This window comes from Carassius carassius, chromosome 30 (assembly GCF_963082965.1).
Source record: "Carassius carassius chromosome 30, fCarCar2.1, whole genome shotgun sequence".
NCBI lineage: Eukaryota > Metazoa > Chordata > Actinopteri > Cypriniformes > Cyprinidae > Carassius > Carassius carassius.
Window position 1 is genome coordinate 2,413,738 of NC_081784.1, and position 18,563 is coordinate 2,432,300.

At 35.7% G+C, this 18,563-nt stretch overlaps 2 protein-coding genes across 5 annotated transcripts in view; both read left to right on the forward strand.

Annotated features, from left to right (window-relative positions):
- LOC132110397 (golgin subfamily A member 4-like) overlaps window positions 1-1,123 on the forward strand; it is a 45,932-nt gene extending 44,809 nt beyond the window's left edge. For 3 of the 4 annotated variants that reach the window (XM_059516967.1, XM_059516966.1, XM_059516964.1), the window contains 2 exons: window positions 402-555; window positions 632-1,123. In XM_059516967.1, the coding sequence (XP_059372950.1) occupies window positions 402-416 (15 nt within the window). In that variant the 3' untranslated portion in view covers window positions 417-555; window positions 632-1,123. Of the gene's footprint in view, window positions 1-401; window positions 560-631 lie in introns of all 4 variants that reach the window. The other variant, XM_059516965.1, reaches the window with a different exon arrangement.
- Window positions 1,124-2,692: 1,569 nt separating this feature from the next.
- The window catches only part of LOC132110398 (integrin alpha-9-like), an 81,708-nt gene continuing 65,837 nt past the window's right edge, over window positions 2,693-18,563 (forward strand). The window contains exons 1-3 of the mRNA XM_059516968.1: window positions 2,693-3,041; window positions 3,858-3,985; window positions 12,968-13,074. Of these exons, the coding sequence (XP_059372951.1) occupies window positions 2,854-3,041; window positions 3,858-3,985; window positions 12,968-13,074 (423 nt within the window). The 5' untranslated portion in view covers window positions 2,693-2,853. The remainder of the gene's footprint in view (window positions 3,042-3,857; window positions 3,986-12,967; window positions 13,075-18,563) is intronic.

An 18,563-nucleotide genomic window follows, 5' to 3' on the forward strand; every position in this document is an offset into this window, starting at 1 on the left:
GATGCTCCAGAAGGAAACAAGATGCATTAAGAGCTGGGGGTGGAAACTTTTGGAATTTGAAGATCAAGGTAAATTGTACTTAATTTGTGTTTCGGGAAACATACAAGTATCTTCTGCTGCTTACAACTAAATGGAAAAAAATAAAAATCAACAAAAGAAATATTTGGCCATCTTCAACGTGTTCAACTCTTAATGCATCTTGTTTCTGCATAGTAACATCTCTCAAACTCCTTAGGAACAGCATAGCAACACACAAGCATTGGAGCGTTTTCTTAAGCAATGTCTGTCGAGCTAATGAGTTGTCACGTGTTTCTTCAGATGATGTCATGTATTTGGCTGGTGATTTTACTGCGTGTGTCTGAAGTAACTGGGCTTCTGTTCTCCATCTGTGTGTTTTACAGCCTTGGCTCCGGTAAGGTGGAACCAGATCTGTGTCTGAACCTGACTGACCGAACGACAGATTCTCCTGCTACTGCTGCTGAGAGATGCTACTGACATGAAAGAGCCTGCTCTTCTTATCTGTGTGTGTGTCTGTGTGTGTGTGTGTGTGTGTGTGTGTGTCTGTGTCTGTCTGTCTGTCTGTCTGTCTGTCTGTCTGTCTGTCTGTCTGTCTGTCTGTGTGCGTGCACAGTTAATGGTACAAGGGAACTTGGTTAGATTAAGAAATTAAGAGAGAATATTCTTACATTTGTAGCTTGTCAGAAATAATTTATTACGTGGATTTTTCTTGCTTTCTCTTTTTTTCTTTTTTTTTTGGGTGGACGGTTCTTTTTTTAAAGCTGCATTTGTATGATTTAAGACTTGTGCAATAATTGTAAGGTTCGGTTTGCTTGATTATCTCTATTTTTCCTGTTTTTCAGTTTTAAGGTAAGATGAAATGTCCCTTTAATTATCTACACAGCACATGTACGATATAAAGACACAGGCTCATAGTATGCTGATTGTTTACTATGTTTTTGTGTAACTTCATACTGTATTTTCGGGGAAACTGACTAGTTAGAACCACGCTTCATATTGTAAATAATCATTGTTGAAATAAAAGGCTATAAATCTCTGTCATATAGGGCACTTTGAGGCGGTTTATAAATTTTAAGACTACTAATAAAGTTTTATTTACACTACATTCAAAGCCTCTCTTTTTCTGCATGCAGAAGCTGTGGTGACATTGCTGTATGTTGCAGTTGTTAGGGAAGACTGGTTAAGCATCAGATTAATTCTCACTATAATATAATGACTGTTGACCAAATAATGTTTAAATATGCAAAGATTTTGTACAAGAGATATTGTGTTGAATGATTACCATAATCATCTACCATGATATTTACAGGGACCACCAAAAACCATTAAACATTATCATTATATTTTAGTGTCTGCATTCAGATATGCTTCTGAGAATGAGCAAATTTGTATTATACACTGAATATACAGTATGATCGTGTGTGTATAAATATGTAAATATAGTTTAATACACAGCAGAATATATAACTTTAAAAAAAAATCACCATTTTTAGTATCAGTATTCAAATGCTTATAATTTGTTTTATATATATATATATATATAAAATACGCACTGTTGTTTAAAAGTTTGTGATTAGTAAGATTTTTTATGTTTTTTAAAGAAGTCTCTTCTGGTCACCAAAGCAGCATTTATTTGATCAGAAATACAGAAAAAAAAACAGTAATATTATGAAATATTATTACAATTTAAAATAATGGTTTTCTATTTTTATATATTTTAAAATATCATTTATTCCTGTGATCAAGGCTGTATTTTCAGCATCATTACTCCAGTTTTCAGTGTCACATGATCTTCAGAAATCATTCTAATATGATGATTTATTATCAGTTTGGAAACAGTTGTGCTGCTTTATTTTTTAATTTCTATTTACTTTTTTTTTAAACCGGTAATACTTTTTTCCAGAGTTCTTTGAGGAATAATGTTAAACAGCATTTATTTAAAATAAAAATATTTTCTTACAAGTCTTTACTTTACGTCAAGTCTTTACGTCTTACGCATTCTTTTTGTTATATATGTCAAAAATAAATACTGATCAAAAACTATTGAATGTTAGTGGATATTTTTTTTTACAAATGTTTAATAACATTTATATTCAATTATTTCTTCTCAAAAATAATTATTTTTAACCTGTTATACACCAAAGAATCCTGAAAAAGTATCACAGGTTCCCAAAAAAACATTAAGAAGCAAAATATTGTTTCCAATATTGATGACAAATTAGCATTTAAGAATGATTTCTGAAGGATCAGATGACAGTGAAGACTGAAGTATTGATGCTGATGGAAATTCAGCTTTGGATCACAGGAATAAATGACATTTTTAAGCATATTAAAATAGAAAACCTTTATTTTAAACTGCAATAATATTTCACAATATTCCTGTTTTTATTTATTTATTATTATCATTATCATTTTTTTTTGCATTGCAGCTAAATTTACATTACAGTTTGTAATATGTGCTCATGTTGTGCTGTATAGCGCCAGTAATGAGTTGCAGTTCCGAGCGCTGGCGGTAGATGTCGCCAGTGGACGCGGCGCCGCGCGCTCCTCGGTTTATAATGTGAAATGTGATGCTCGCGCGCAACAACGCACGCGTCATCTCGAGCGCAGCGCTTTAATGCCAAGAGAAACTCCAGAGACTCTGCAGAAGAGAAGAAGAGCCATGCAATGACCCAAGCCTCCGATCCACAAACTCATACCCTGTTTGCATGCGTTTAATCCACACATTTAAGAAAAGGAAGCAGTGTAATCCTATAAATGTAGTTTTTCCATTACTCTATAGAAAGATTTAATAGCTTTTATAAAGTTCTCCTCGGGTTGACTTCAGCACTGAGGATGCGCAACAGAATGACGGGATTTTATACACGGAAAAGAAGCACTTTGGATGGTTTTGTGTGTTTGTGTTTAATATCTTTGGCGTATTCCTTCAACCTTGATTTACACCATCCCGTGCTGTTTCGAGGACCAGAGGCGACGTTTTTTGGATATTCGGTCCTGGAGCACGTCCATGACAACACACGCTGGTGAGTCTGGAATGGATTAAACATTCATACAGTCAGTTTTGCGTCTTATAGTTGGTTTAAGGGTGACAATAAATATGATGTCTCTTTAGTCTGTTGAGGTTTGTTTCAAATTGTATTTTGGCGCTCCAGTTCATAGGTTAACTGTCTTAAGACTTTATACAAAAACAAACATAAAGTTTATATATGTATATAATCCTATATATATAAATGAACAAGTGAGTTATTCTGGAAAAAAGCTCCTTCGGCATTTGGAGAATTACATTTTGTTGTCTAAGGCAACGACATTTAGGGCTTTTAGACTGTGATTACAAATGCACCACAAAATAATCACATTCATGTTCATGCAATTCTCTTACATTATTCAGCTCACGCTTACAAAAGTGCAATGTTTTCCCTTACTTTTATGACTTAACTCTTGCCATTACATTTCAGACATGCAACTTTTTGCAACCTCTCATATGACTGAACAGATGTTAAGTCTTTCTTCCAAGGGCTGTCCTAAAGTTTAAAGGGAAACACTGGCCAGCGCCCAAATCATTGCCTTTGCTTCAGTGGAGATGATGATGTAGTTCTTGCATCACTGAATTGTAGAGCCAAACCATGACAGTACAACAAGGCAAAACCACCTCCCGGGCTAATTCAGTTATTAGGCATCTCCATTATTCATCCATGACACTTACAGACAAATAAACAGACCTGCAAAAGATAGTTTGGTTTTCCATTTTATAATGATGAAAAACTCCTGTCCCAGGCATCCCAGGGTGTGTGTGTAGTTGTGTTGTGATGTTCAGTGACCGTTTCTCTTGATGTCTGTAGGATTGTGGTTGGGGCGCCCAGAGCAAACTCATCATTCAGCAGTTCGGTTCAATCACCTGGAGCTGTGTACAAGTGCCGAATCCGCAACAACCCAGAGCAACGCTGCACTGAGATGGACCTCGGCAGAGGTGTGTGTCTCACAAATACCCAGAATACACATGCAGTAGATCTTATTTTACATGCATCCCTAGAGTATGTTAACAAAGCATAGTGCATACCAGCTGCTTGATTGTTTATATAATCAACAAATTTGACTATTTTATTATTATCAGACTCTAAATATAAAGTTGGATGTATTATGTCTGATTTTATCCAAAAACATATGCTCACATGAAGTGGTAGGCCTATAGACTAAATAATAGGGGTGTAATGATTCATCAATACATCGATACGATGTCTGACGATACGATACATCGATGCCACAAGTAAAATATTGATATCTGTAGTTTAAATATGTATTTATTTTTTGCTATTGCTTGTAATTAGGTTATCTGTAGAAAAGCTTTTTAGCACTGAGCCCATATAAGCAGCCAGAATTGTTTTTCCAATTGTTTATTTTCTTTATTTAAAAAAAAAAAAAAAATATATATATATATATATATATATATATATAAAATTTTTTTTTTTTTTTTTTTTTTTTTTTTTTGTAAATGTCCCAACTGAGGTACAGAATGTAAAAATTTCAGATAAATGTTCTTATTATATATTTTGGTTGCATTTGTGAGTTAATAAAAATGAAGATGGTTGTTTAAAATAGATATATAATATCAAAATATCGATATATCGATCGATATACTCATGTATTGTATCGAAACGTAATTGTAACGTAGAATTTTTTGAGGTATCGAAAAATATCGTATCGCTGGGTATGAGCATCGATATCGTATCGTAGCGTGACGAACCATCCAATTTACAGCCCTACTAAATAGCAAATCTACTTATTTCTATATTATCATCTGGCTCTTTATATAAAGTTGGATATAAAAGTACATCCATATAAAATAATTAGTATATAAACTTATTAAAAAAAAGTATATAACTTGCATAAAAAGTATAACTTTCTCCAGATGCATACTGTATACTTGTGTAAAGCCATATGTATATAATAACCATAGAGCAAATCTCAGCTGTGTGATTGTTTATAACATCAAAAACAAAAAAAAGTATCTAAGTAGCTATGTTATTGCAAAGCTCTCTATGTAAACATGTCTAAATCTTTCTAAATATCTTTTGTAAAGAGGGAAGTGAAAATGCGTTGATCTATTATCATTCTCTCTTTTGTGAGTGTCAGATGTGCTTGGTTTGACAGCAGCAGTTTCGATGAAAAACAGACGATTTCATCTGCACAGTCAAGTCAGTCAGTAAAAGAGCAGAACTGTTTTATAAGGGTAGTTTAACACGAACCACTGTAAAACTGAAATCACTCATGAGTTAAACATGGATTTTGGACCGGTCAATATTTGAAAACCTGCCTGGATCATTGTTTTAGCAGACACTTACAACTGACACTTACTCTCATCACTGATAGTGTATCGATTTACACTTTTACTTCTGTAAACATGCATCATACTAAGAGCTTGTTTATGTGATGGACAGCTGACGATATCATTGTTTTATCTTTTTAATATTTTATGTTACTGTGTGAGATCAGTTAAAATTTCTGTTGTCTGGATCCTGAAGTATTTTGATAGAAATGATGAATGGTTTGTCTAATATTTTCCGAATGTCCTTGCCAACGATTCAGTGTGTAGAGATCTCTTCAAGCTCTTTTCTTGTGGTGGAGAGATGAGAGCGGTTTGTGTGGCTGTTAATGCGCACACTTCTGATTGCGCTGTGTCTTACTGACTGAACACACATGAGCAAATGAAGCGTGTCCTGGGGCCTCTACTTTAAGTTTACATGAATCATTTGGGATTAGATCCCCCATGAGAAATATTGCTACTGATATAGTGAATTAGTGTCCGTTTCTCTGAAACGGTGCTGTTAAAGGAGTAGTTCACCTAAAAATAAAATTGCTGAAAATGTAGATGAGTTTGTTTCTTCATCAGATTTTGAGATATGTAGCATTGCATCACTTGCTTACCAATGGATGCTCTGCAGTGAATGGGTGCCGTCAGAATGAGAGTCCAAACAGCTGATAATAACATCACAATAATCCACACCACTCCAGTCCATCAGTTAATGACTTGTGAAGTGAAAAGCTGTGTGTTTGTAAGAAACAAATCCATTAAGATGTTTTAACTTTAAACCATTGCTTCTGGCAAAAATATGAATCCTCTGAAATAATTTAGCTTTCTCTAGTGAAAAAGTTGTCTTGTGTGAATCAGGAGAGAAATATGCACAGATACAAGCGGAAACAGTCCAAAACGGCTCTAAACAAATACTGTGTGCTGGTGGATTTTAATGTGAGATGATAACAGGGGGATGAACAGCATTATTGTGGTTTATGGAAGTTAAAAAGTCTTGATGAATTTGTTTTTTGTACAAACACAGCTTTTGACTTCACAAATCATTAACTGATGGACTGGAGGATTACTTGTGGATCATTGTGATGTTTATATCAGCTGTTTAGACTCTCATTCTGACGGCACCCATTCACTGCAGAGCATCCATTGGTGAGCAAGTGATGTAACACAACTGTACATTTTTTCAAATCTGTTTCCATGAAGAAACTAACTCACCTTCATCCTGGATGGCCTGAGGATTAGTACATTTTCACCCAGTTTTCATTTTCAACTATTCTTGTAACTTATTTGACTTTATTTCTAATGTGGAAAAAGAAAATTCTGCTAAACATGTGTGATCCTGGACCACAAAACCAGTCTAAACGCTCAATTTCTCGAAATTGAGATTTATACATCCTCTGAAAGCTGAATAAATAATCTTTCCATTGATGTATGGTTTGTTAGGAAGAAAATATTTGGCCGAGATACAACTATTTGAAAATCTGACGGTGCAAAAAAAAATCTAAATATTGAGAAAATCATCTTTAAAGCTGTCCAAATTACGTTCTTAGCAATGCATATTACTAATCAAAAATTAAGTTTGGATATATTTACAGTAGGAAATTTACAAAATATCTTCATGGAACATGATCTTTACTTAATATCCTAATAATTTTTGACAAAAGAAAAATCAATAATTTTGACCCATACAATGTTTTTTCTGTCTATTGCTACAAACATACCCAGAGACTGCAGACTGGTTATGTGCTCCAGGGTCACATATTATGTTCCACAGTAGAAGAAAAGTCCTACTGCTTTGGCACTTGCATTAGGGTGAGTAAATTATGACAGAATTTGTCAGTTTTTTTAACTATTTCTTTAAAACTTCCATCTGTTGTCAGTTTATGAAGAATATTTTGTGACTCTTGTGGACGGGGGTCAGATGTTATCGCAGTACCATTTACAAATCTGCTTGCAGACATGAAACTATTTATCGGTTACGAAATGGTCTTGATCTTGATAATTGCAAGTACATTTTGAGCAATTCTTTAGCTGTGCACTGCAGATCCTTTCTTCTATTTCTACAGCCTTCATTGAAGTTCTTTACTGATAAAGTGAAATGCATTGTCCTCAGTTGTCTAGGGAAGTAAATCTCAACTTTTTACTATGTATTAGCTTCATCAAATACAGTTACAATTATGCTATTTCCTTCAAAGCAACACTGAGCCTATTCAGATCCATATTTAGGATTGGCAATTACAATCTTTATGTAGAGTACCAGAGCCAGTTGATTGCCAGTGTTATAAGGGTACTGTATAATGTGTTTTATAGTGTACTATAGGAATAGATCTGTTCTAAAACTTAGTCTGCTCACTACTTAAGACCAATTTCTAAGGCAGCATGGCATGTGTTTCTCAAGGAAAAGGAAAGCTATTGCAATTTAAGTGAAATAAACTGATATAAAGATGAGAGAAATGTTTATTATAAATAAACTTCTATTCAACCCAGGCTCACTGGGAAAACAGGCCTGTGGCAACATTTCTGCAAAATTATATTATTTTGTTTTGTGCACGTTGAGAAGTAAAATGTCCAGTGAGTGGCTCTAAAAGTGCATTTATCAAACAAATGTGAATACATTGATTGTTGTTCGCATCACAGCAGTTGGCAAATTAAATACTATCCACACTAAACCTAAACGATAGTGTTAACATGCTTGTATGATGCTTTGATCTCTTTTGTGGAGTTTTTGACTCATGTTTTAAGTTTCTGACGTACCTGTACCAGGTAAGCTAATGAGCAAGTTTACTACTTCATAAAAGACATGAATATGGGGTTGTTTGTGTGCTAAAAACATTAAAACGTTTGAGTTTGCAAATATTGTACTATGGTAAAAGTGTCTTAATATAGTATTGTGCAAGGAGCTGCCAAAAATAAGTCTTTATTTTTCAATAGCCTCTGTCTCTGTAATCATAATTTGTGTGGAAAAGGAATAAAAGTAGTTTGTGTATTGCTACCACTAGTGCGGATTTCAACCAGAAAGTTGTATGAGCAAAAATGTAGGAAGAGGCAAATTTTTCAAATGAGCCTGTGTTGATAACATTACATGCAATAGTGTAAATTGTACAAAAACTGAGTGAAATCTAATTAAAACTATTTGTTTGTTAGTGTTGCATTGCTAGCTGAGCAATATGCTATTGCCATCCACTGTACTGAACTGTTATTGGTTGATCAGGTTTGTTCCCACAGTGTTAAAAATCTTTCACCACATTCACTGTTGACCAGCGCTCCATCATAGTTGCCCTTGATGATCCAAGTAGCATGCGCATTTGTTTTCTTTCAGTTATCCGTTAACCGACTGGCACACTCCGGGCTCGCGCTCAATCACTACACACTTCCAGATCTCATCCTACTTCACATCCCCTCACTAAGCATTTCACAACCAGAAGAATGTGGCACTCAGGACTCACACAGATGCGAAAACAAACACGACTGTTCGGAGGGAACCGGGGTCGCTGATTTGATGAGATGTTTATAGTCTGAGGAACATTCCTTGCGCCTTTCTTATTTGAAGTGATGGCCAAAAGTTTTTAAGAAGAGAATTCTTCTCGCGGTTTGCCTGCAGTTTTGACCCTGTGAAATATATCTGTGTTCAGTGAGTAGTGTTTTTTGGATGGTGCTTTGCTGCTAATTGCTGAAAATAATGTTTCGTCCGTATCCCAAGCAAACTTCATCTTGGTTTTTGACAGTTTGTGTTTCCCTCCTAACTTGAGATCTGGCTCTCTTCTTTGTGTGCTTTGGATGCTTCACAGCTTTGGGGGCAAAAGCATTAACTTCAAACAACCCGAACAAGACATGATTAGAACCAATTGCCCCATCTTTGACAAGTTGCTGTTTAGGATGTTAAAGGTTGTTTCCTGACAGACTTCGTGTAATAGCTGCTAAAAAAAGACTGGTTTATGAATTTCCAACCAAGTTCATGATAGTTTCTCCTGGTTAGTGCTCATCTTGCTGGTGGCCAGAAGGGTCACCAAAACTTTCTACATGACACTGCTGCTCAAAAGTTTGGGTTCAGTAAGATTCTTAGAAGTTTTAATCAGCAAAGATGCACTAAATTGATCAAAAGTGAAGTTTTGCATATGGCACACTATTTCCTTGATACTTGTAGGGCATATCAAAACACTTTTGAGTGTTAAGGTCTTTGCACACAGAGTCTGAAATTTTTGTCTGAAACTTTCACCTGTCATAATAAATTCTGGATCAGGTTCGATTTTTTGCATTTTTGAATCCGTCGCATGCATTTGGATAGGAGAGGATGGTGAATACGAAAAACAGAAAACTGCATTTGAAAATTTCGGACTCTGTGTGCGAAGACCTTTAAACTTAGGATGTTGTCTTTGTAGGAGGAAGATGCCAGAACAATTTAAGATTTCTGGTTATGCATTGATTCATTCAAAACTGGGTGGGAGTAGAATAGGAATCCTAGTTCAGTTGAGCATTTTGCAATTCTTCACACCAATGCTGTCAGTCTGCTGAGGAGGAGGAGAAAAGAACCAGAGCCAAAGAAAACAGCCGCTGCCCGGGAGCCATCACTCTTTCTCCTTCGGACAATCACAGTTTGCCCCTCAGAGGGCCGCTGTAGCTCAAGGCTCATAGATAAACATTTAATCCGACCCTTATGCTTAGATAAACTCCCTGCAGGAATAACACACCTTGCTCATAAATCCTCCATTTTTGTGCAGTTAAATACCTAAAATAGACAATAGAATACCTCCAAAATAGATCATGTCTGATTCTCATGGTTTATATTTTTCAGGGTCATCAGTGTAAGCCATTTTAATCCTAAACGTTTGAGGTAAATGAACTGTGATCATGCTTTGAGTTTTTGTTTTTTTAAATGCCTTACAATTTAGTGAACAGACTGGGGATGTGTTTCCCGAAAGGATCGCATACTTTAAGTAGAAATGGTCTATACAGTCTGCTTAGTTTTAAAATGCTTTTGGGAAATGCAGCCCTGGTGTATTTCTCTATTGTATTCCATAGAGATGCTTTATAGCTGAACTGAATTTGCTTGATAATTGATTAACTTTACAGCATTGACACATTTATCGAACTGAAATTAATCGAGTTGAACTCAATTGAGCTGAATGATAGTATTGTCTTCTGTAAATAGTACTGAAATGATATTGCAATCATAACACTGTTGATTTTGCCATGCATATATCTACTGCTGCTGATATGGTGTTAAATTGATTATAGCTGATTATAGCTAAATTGAATTAGTTTCATAACTGAACTAAATTGAATCAACACCGAATGCACACATTTTAAACTAACTGTTATTTTGCTGTTTATTACAATGAAGCTGCTTTGAAATAAACTTTATTAGATATATATATATATGTATAAATGTGACATGACTTGACTATGTACAATGGTACTGAATGCTCACCATATTAATGTACCATGATATTTATGACAATTTTTGGTATATCATCAGAGGTGGAAAGAGTACAAAAATATTCTACTCAAGTAAAAGTAAAAAGTAGCTCATTTAAAATTTACTCAGAGTAAAAATTACTTAGTTACATTTTAACAGTGGGAGGGAGTCAAAAATGGGACAGGCCAAGGGTGTCAAACTCAGTTCCTGGAGGGCCACAGTCCTGCACAGTTTAGATTTAACCCTAATTAAACACACCTGATCCAGCTAATCTAATCATTTAGGTTTATTTGAAAACTACATGATATGTGTGCTGGAGCAGGGTTAGAACTAAACTCTGCAGGGCTATGGCCCTCCAGGAACTGAGTTTGACACCCCTGGGATAGGCCTATTAATCTCAAACTAGTTGTTTTTAATTAAAGGAATCAGTTATTTAGAATAATAAGACATTTGGGCTGTTACCAGGCAAATCAGTATCAACAAACTCATCTTTTAATGCAGAGGAAATGCAGAAGATTCATTGGAAGTGGCATTTAGATGTATTACACTGTTTAGTGCAGGACAAGAATGCATTTAACCTGCAGTTACAAATGCATGAATAATGTTTTGATATACAAAACATTAAAATGTTGAATACTCATTTGAAATGATAAGAAATTAATTATTTTAAAAATAATCAAAAGATACTTTAAATGTGAAATAAAAATGGCCAGTATGTGTCAGCAAGTCACTGTTAATAAGTGAGTCATTGCGATTGAACCGAATCCTTTAAACGGTTGATTCATTCAGGAACGAAACACTGTCACGTTGCTCAGAGACGCAAAACTGTGCTTTGGTGGCTGTGTTTGGAATTATTTTCTGTTGTAGAAATAGAGCTAAAAAAGGCAATATGGTGTCTAAAACGCAAGTCTCTTAATTAACTTGTTTACTGAACTGTTATATATATATGTATGTATATATTCATGATGATTTTTGGAGGAAAAGATGGCATTCTTTGTGTGATTTTGATTTAATATATGAAATTATATAAATGTTAATTTTCTGCCCCTATATCTTTAATTTTGTGATCATTCTAAATGCATTTTAGGAGACTGAATCACACAGTGAAAGAACGCACTATAAATGCACGCGCACATCATTAAAACAAAAATAGCACACTCCTCACCACTGTCTTTTTGGCTAATTTGTGCAAAACCTCTTGATAAAATGTCAAAACTTCATTTTAACCACCAATGCAACGATGCAATTATTTAGCTTACCTCTACATTCTTGCGAAGGGTTGATGTCTTGTCGAGATTTTATAAGCTGCTAGTTTGGTCTTCCTAGGAAAGTACAGCTCACACTGCATAATAGAGCATACATATGGCCAGGGGTTCACTTCATTTCCTTCGAGTTCAACTTCAGAATATGACGGGGTTTCGTTTTCAGCGGTGTCTGCACCACTAATGCCTGTTTTGTCCGTCTGCATCTTTCTTGTGATTTTTGCGCCAGTTTGCCCTCCTGCCCAATATTTACTGCCGTAGTTTCCAGGGAGCGATTTATTTTTTGTATTTTTATTTTTTTTACTCAATAATTAATGTGTTTTAAAATGTAGCGAAGTACAATACTTCAAACAAAATATACTTAAGTAAAAGTAAAATTACAGATTTAAAAAAATTACTTTAAAAAGTATTAGTACACAAAAAAGCTACTCAATTACAGTAACGTGAGTAAATGTAATTCGTTACTTTCCACCTCTGTATATCATGGTACTTTTTGTAGAGGACTATACACAACATCCACATCAGATGTGATTTGCATGGCTTTGATGATCATTTTAGGAAATCAAAGTTCATTAATCAGCGTTTAGTAAGCTGCACGCCTCTTTCTGCTACTGTATTGTGAGATTAGAAGTTGATTTGGTCAATAGAAATAAAAAAAGAGTTTCTAGACTTTGATTCTCCAAGTAGAGCAGTTGTCCACTAGCATTGTGAACATTGGAATAAGTTCATACACTATATTTGCATTTGGTACACATGAGTTTTACATTTCAAATATTTTGTGTTCTCATCTTACTAATACAAAGCAGTATTGTCTGTATTTAAGCAAATTGAACAGTCTCAAACATTGACTGTCTGACTTTTGCTTCAGGCTGTCTGGTCTCGGAGTGGTTTTATTGTGTTTCTCATTGCAGACAGAGATGTTTGTCTCTCTGTGGGCTACAGTAATGTTCTCCTCCTGTACTCTAGGAAATAAGCAAAGGGAGTCCTGCGGGAAGACGTGTCAAGGCGACAGGAATGATGAGTGGATGGGGGTCAGTCTGGCTCGACAGGACAAACCTAACGGCAAAATTCTGGTATGTTACCGTTTGGCTGCATTTACACTGCAGGTCTTGATGCCCAAATCAGATTTTCTGACTATATCCGATTTTTTTGACGACCTGCTTACATCATCTTTTAAAAGTGTCCCATATCCGATTTTAGTATTTACACTATACACTGCTGAAACTACCAAACGTAGACATTCTGACCCGGAAAAGGAAGTAAAACAATGTTTACATTACAATGGATGCAGATGCAAATAAAATTATACAGTGTTTTGCTTTCCACAATATTTTGAAAAAAAAGTCAAAAAAAAAATCAGCAGAACATTGGTCTCGTAGGGCGGAGAAAAAAGAGGAGCCCTTGTTGCAGCCTGGGCGAATTTCACGTCTATAATAAGTCATGGGATCTCAGTTAGTGGTGTCCACCTGAGTTGACGTCCCTTTTTTTCGCATTTACTGGGGAATATCCGATTTGTCTGCTTACATGGCACATGCAAATGCACGTATCCGATTTATTACCACATATGAATGAGGCCTGAATCAGATCTGAGAACATTACATGTTCACCGGTAATATCCGATCTGTGCCACATGACCGGAAAAAAAATCGGAATTGGGTCACTTGAACCATGCAGTGTAAATGGGGCCTTTGATATACAAAAAATAAGCAATATTTGCCAACTGTGACTCAAAATTTTAATTGGATTAAATGTTTTGAAGCCACATGGTTTATAGAGTGATGCAAAGATTACCTAACTTTGTAGGCCAACCTGAAAGTCATCATCACCCTGGTTCCTTCGACAAAAAGCCAAAAGTATTTTTTTATTTGATTTTGGATTGGATTGGTTGGATTGAATTGATTTGGCAGAAAATAAACTCTGTGGCCAGCAAAAGTTTATGATAATTAGAAATACATTTTTAGAAATGTTTTGCCATCTTTCCTTTATTTTTGAGTAATATTATAGCTACCAAAGGCTCTTAATGTTTGGTGATATTAGCTTAACACTATTGACAGAGCCGTAGCATTTTGATTATGTTTGGAAGGTTGCTTTGTAGTGAGTGCTCTGGAAGGGCTGCCATATCCACATATTATAAGCAAAGATTATTAAACATGTTCGGGTTGTTATTCGGGCTTGGCACATAATGCAATCCAGTTTATGGAGTTAATTACGTAGGCAGGTGCAGGTCACGATATTTTGGTATGCTGCTTATTTCCAAGCATTTCGGTGACATAATTTTAGTTATAATTCATACATTTTGTACTATCAACTAAATGGAAATGAGACTACAATGAAATAATGCATTTTGAATGACGAAAATCATGATGAAAAATTTATTTTTATCAATTTATAAAAACAAGAAAACTTTAAAGAGGGGTGATTTATGTTTATTATAGACTTTATATTATTTGCTGATTTTTTTATAGCGATATCTGGCAACACTACTGAGTCAAGATGTACCTTGTGACCTGCACTTTCTTGCACCGTGCGTAGAAGAGAGACACAATGTGCATTTAATTATATCAGGAACAAGAGGTTGAACTGAAGTTAGGCTATAAACGAAAATCGTACAACTGAGCTTCAGACAAATCTTTCAGTCCATATTTAGAAGAGTAAGAGCATGAATTATAAACACAGTGAGGCTGTAAGTGACTAGTGAGTAGATAGGTTTCAGTGTGATAATGTTTTACATCACAGAAAACCTCTGCAGTCCCATTTAGACACTTGAATGCCTTTTTCAAAACAAGTAAAAGCTTAAAACGTGGGGTATTACTGAGATATTTTATGTTTTAGAATAAAATGTATATTAAGAGCTTATGTTAAATACAGACCTTATTTCAGGCATTTAACCAAAAACCAGTTCAAAAACCAGAAGTGCAAAATTATGAAATTGTTTCTGGGTTTTATGACTTATTTCTTCAGCACTTAATATTGCACAGAACATTTACTTTGAGGAAGCAGATTAGAAAGAATACCTGTTCAAAGTTTACCTGTAAAATAGGTAATTATGGTCAATGTTGTCTGTATTTTTGTGTGTTGATTCAACTCTCGAGTGATGTTGTGCATGAATCAGAGTAGAACATTGATGCTTTTCTCCAAGATGAGTACAATATATATATATATATATATATATATATATATATTTTTTTTTTTTAAAGTAATTGCTTCAAGCATGATTTACTTTATCCATTGTTAGACAATTGTCATTCTTAACTGCCATTAACAACTGAATTTCCAACCATCTTAGCAGTTGTTTAAAACAAGCCACATCGACTTGTAAAATGTGGGCAGAAATGACGAAGCCATCATTGTTACAGAATCTTTCACGACAACCGCATTTTTAAACACCAGCTGTACTGTACATCAAGAGAAAGCGTTTGAAGTGAGGGACATTTTCTCATGATGACAAACGGGAGCTCTAGAAGAGATGTTTCAACTGGACAAACAAGTCAAACAAGACGTTAGCGTCAGTCTTCTTGGTTTCAAATCACAGAGGTTGAGGGAGAGATGGCATGTTATAGTGGAAGCTGTAATGAGGGTTATTTGATTGGTAGATTAGTATTTACAAGTCAGGACCAGATAAAACATATGGGCTTTCAGGCACGTGTGAGGAAGATGCCAACACAATCAGGAGGAGTTTGCTAGGAGATGTGGCACAACAACCTAGACGTGGCGTAGCTCATGCAATCAGATTTTAGAGCTACAACCATGTGTTTTCTATAGTGCATTTCACCACAGAGGTGAAATTGGGCTTTTTAATATGTTGATTGCACCATAAACTTTATATGTAGAGTATTCTACCATTTGTTTTACGGTACCAAAGTTACAGTAAAGACATTTATAATGTTACAAAATATTTTTATTTCAAATAAATGCAGTTCCTATGACCTTTCTATTTATCTACAACCCGAATTCCGGAAAAGTTGGGACGTTTTTTAAATTTTAATAAAATGAAAACTAAAGGAATTTCAAATCACATGAGCCAATATTTTATTCCCAATAGAACATAGATAACGTAGCAAATGTTTAAACTGAGAAATTTTACACTTTTATCCACTTAATTAGCTCATTTAAAATTTAATGCCTGCTACAGGTCTCAAAAAAGTTGGCACGGGGGCAACAAATGGCTAAAAAAGCAAGCAGTTTTGAAAAGATTCAGCTGGGAGAACATCTAGTGATTAATTAAGTTAATTGATATCAGGTCTGTAACATGATTAGCTATAAAAGCTTTGTCTTAGAGAAGCAGAGTCTCTCAGAAGTAAAGATGGGCAGAGGCTCTCCAATCTGTGAAAGACTGCGTAAAAAAAATGTGGAAAACTTTAAAAACAATGTTCCTCAACGTCAAATTGCAAAGGCTTTGCAAATCTCATCATCTACAGTGCATAACATCATCAAAAGATTCAGAGAAACTGGAGAAATCTCTGTGCGTAAGGGACAAGGCCGGAGACCTTTATTGGATTCCCGTGGTCTTCGGGCTCTCAGACGACACTGCATCACTCATCGGCATGATTGTGTCAATGACATTACTAAATGGGCCCAGGAATACTTTCAGAAACCACTGTCGGTAAACACAATCCGCCGTGCCATCAGCAGATGCCAACTAAAGCTCTATCATGCAAAAAGGAAGCCATATGTGAACATGGTCCAGAAGCGCCGTCGTGTCCTGTGGGCCAAGGCTCATTTAAAATGGACTATTTCAAAGTGGAATAGTGTTTTATGGTCAGACGAGTCCAAATTTGACATTCTTGTTGGAAATGACGGACGCCGTGTCCTCCGGGCTAAAGAGGAGGGAGACCTTCCAGCATGTTATCAGCGTTCAGTTCAAAAGCCAGCATCTCTGATGGTATGGGGGTGCATAAGTGCATACGGTATGGGCAGCTTGCATGTTTTGGAAGGCTCTGTGAATGCTGAAAGGTATATAAAGGTTTTAGAGCAACATATGCTTCCCTCCAAACAACGTCTATTTCAGGGAAGGCCTTGTTTATTTCAGCAGGACAATGCAAAACCACATACTGCAGCTATAACAACAGCATGGCTTCGTCGTAGAAGAGTCCGGGTGCTAACCTGGCCTGCCTGCAGTCCAGATCTTTCACCTATAGAGAACATTGGCGCATCATTAAACGAAAAATACGTCAAAGACGAGCACGAACTCTTCAGCAGCTGGAAATCTATATAAGACAAGAATGGGACCAAATTCCAACAGCAAAACTCCAGCAACTCATAGCCTCAATGCCCAGACGTCTTCAAACTGTTTTGAAAAGAAAAGGAGATGCTACACCATGTTAAACATGCCCCGTCCCAACTACTTTGAGACCTGTAGCAGAAATCAAAATTGAAATGAGCTCATTTTGTGCATAAAATTGTAAACTTTCTCAGTTTAAACATTTGCTATGTTATCTATGTTCTATTGTGAATAAAATATTGGCTCATGTGATTTGAAAGTCTTTTAGTTTTCATTTTATTAAAATTTAAAAAACGTCCCAACTTTTCCGGAATTCGGGTTGTAAGATTCCTTGAGGAAAAAAAGACATGTTTCTTGAGCAGCAAATCAGCATATTAGAATGATTTCTGAAGGATCACATGACACTGGACTGAAGTAATGATGCTGGAAAAGAGTTTCACTGTATTTCACAATATTACTGTAATTCTTACTGCACTTTTACCACATTTCTCCTAACTTTTGAACTGTAGTAATATCAATGTCTAAGGAAGCATATTTCTGCTACGTGATAAAAAGTAAGAGAGGTAATCGTGACTTTTTAACCCACAATTCAGACTTTGTTTTAAAATTGCTAGATGTAAACTCAGAATTGCTAGATATAAACAAAGAATTGCGAGAAAATGTCAGAAAACAAAAAATTCTATTACCGTTTTATTTGATAAAAAAGTCTGAATTGCAATCCCTTAATTCGGACTGTTTTCTTTCTCTTTTTTGTTGTTGTTGCAAATCTATGGAAGTCTGTTGGATTCATGTTTATGTGTAAGGCATGTAAGAGAGCTGTTGTGCAGAAGTGGTGGCCTTCACTCAGCCAATCAGCTCTCAGCATGAGCAGGAACATGATTAGCCCGTGATCCGCAGTGACTCAGAGCCTCTCAGACTCGTTCCTGATTTAGTTAAGCATTATGTATTTCATTACGTCTGTCCTGTGTGTTTCCCAACACTGACTGCAAGGGAATAAGTTGGAGTTTGTTCTTTTGGTTGTCATTAGGCTGAGGTTGTTTTATTGACGTTTAGCTGAGATGGTTATCGAATGAGTTTAGATTGAGCGGATTGCTTTAGGCTCAACATGGTCTAACAGACGAGCAGTGTTTCTCAACACAAAATAAACTACTGCAAGATAGTCATCTGACATCAAGTGTGAGAGTTCGTATGAATCCGTGTGGCTGTAATATCTTTTAACTCGCTTGTTTATCTCACTGAGCTGTTTAAGCACTGTTGGAAGTGGAGAAACAGGAAGCTGAACTGTTTTTAAGGGGAATTTGGTTTCTCTACAGCCCTGAGCTCCTCGACGAGGGATTTGAT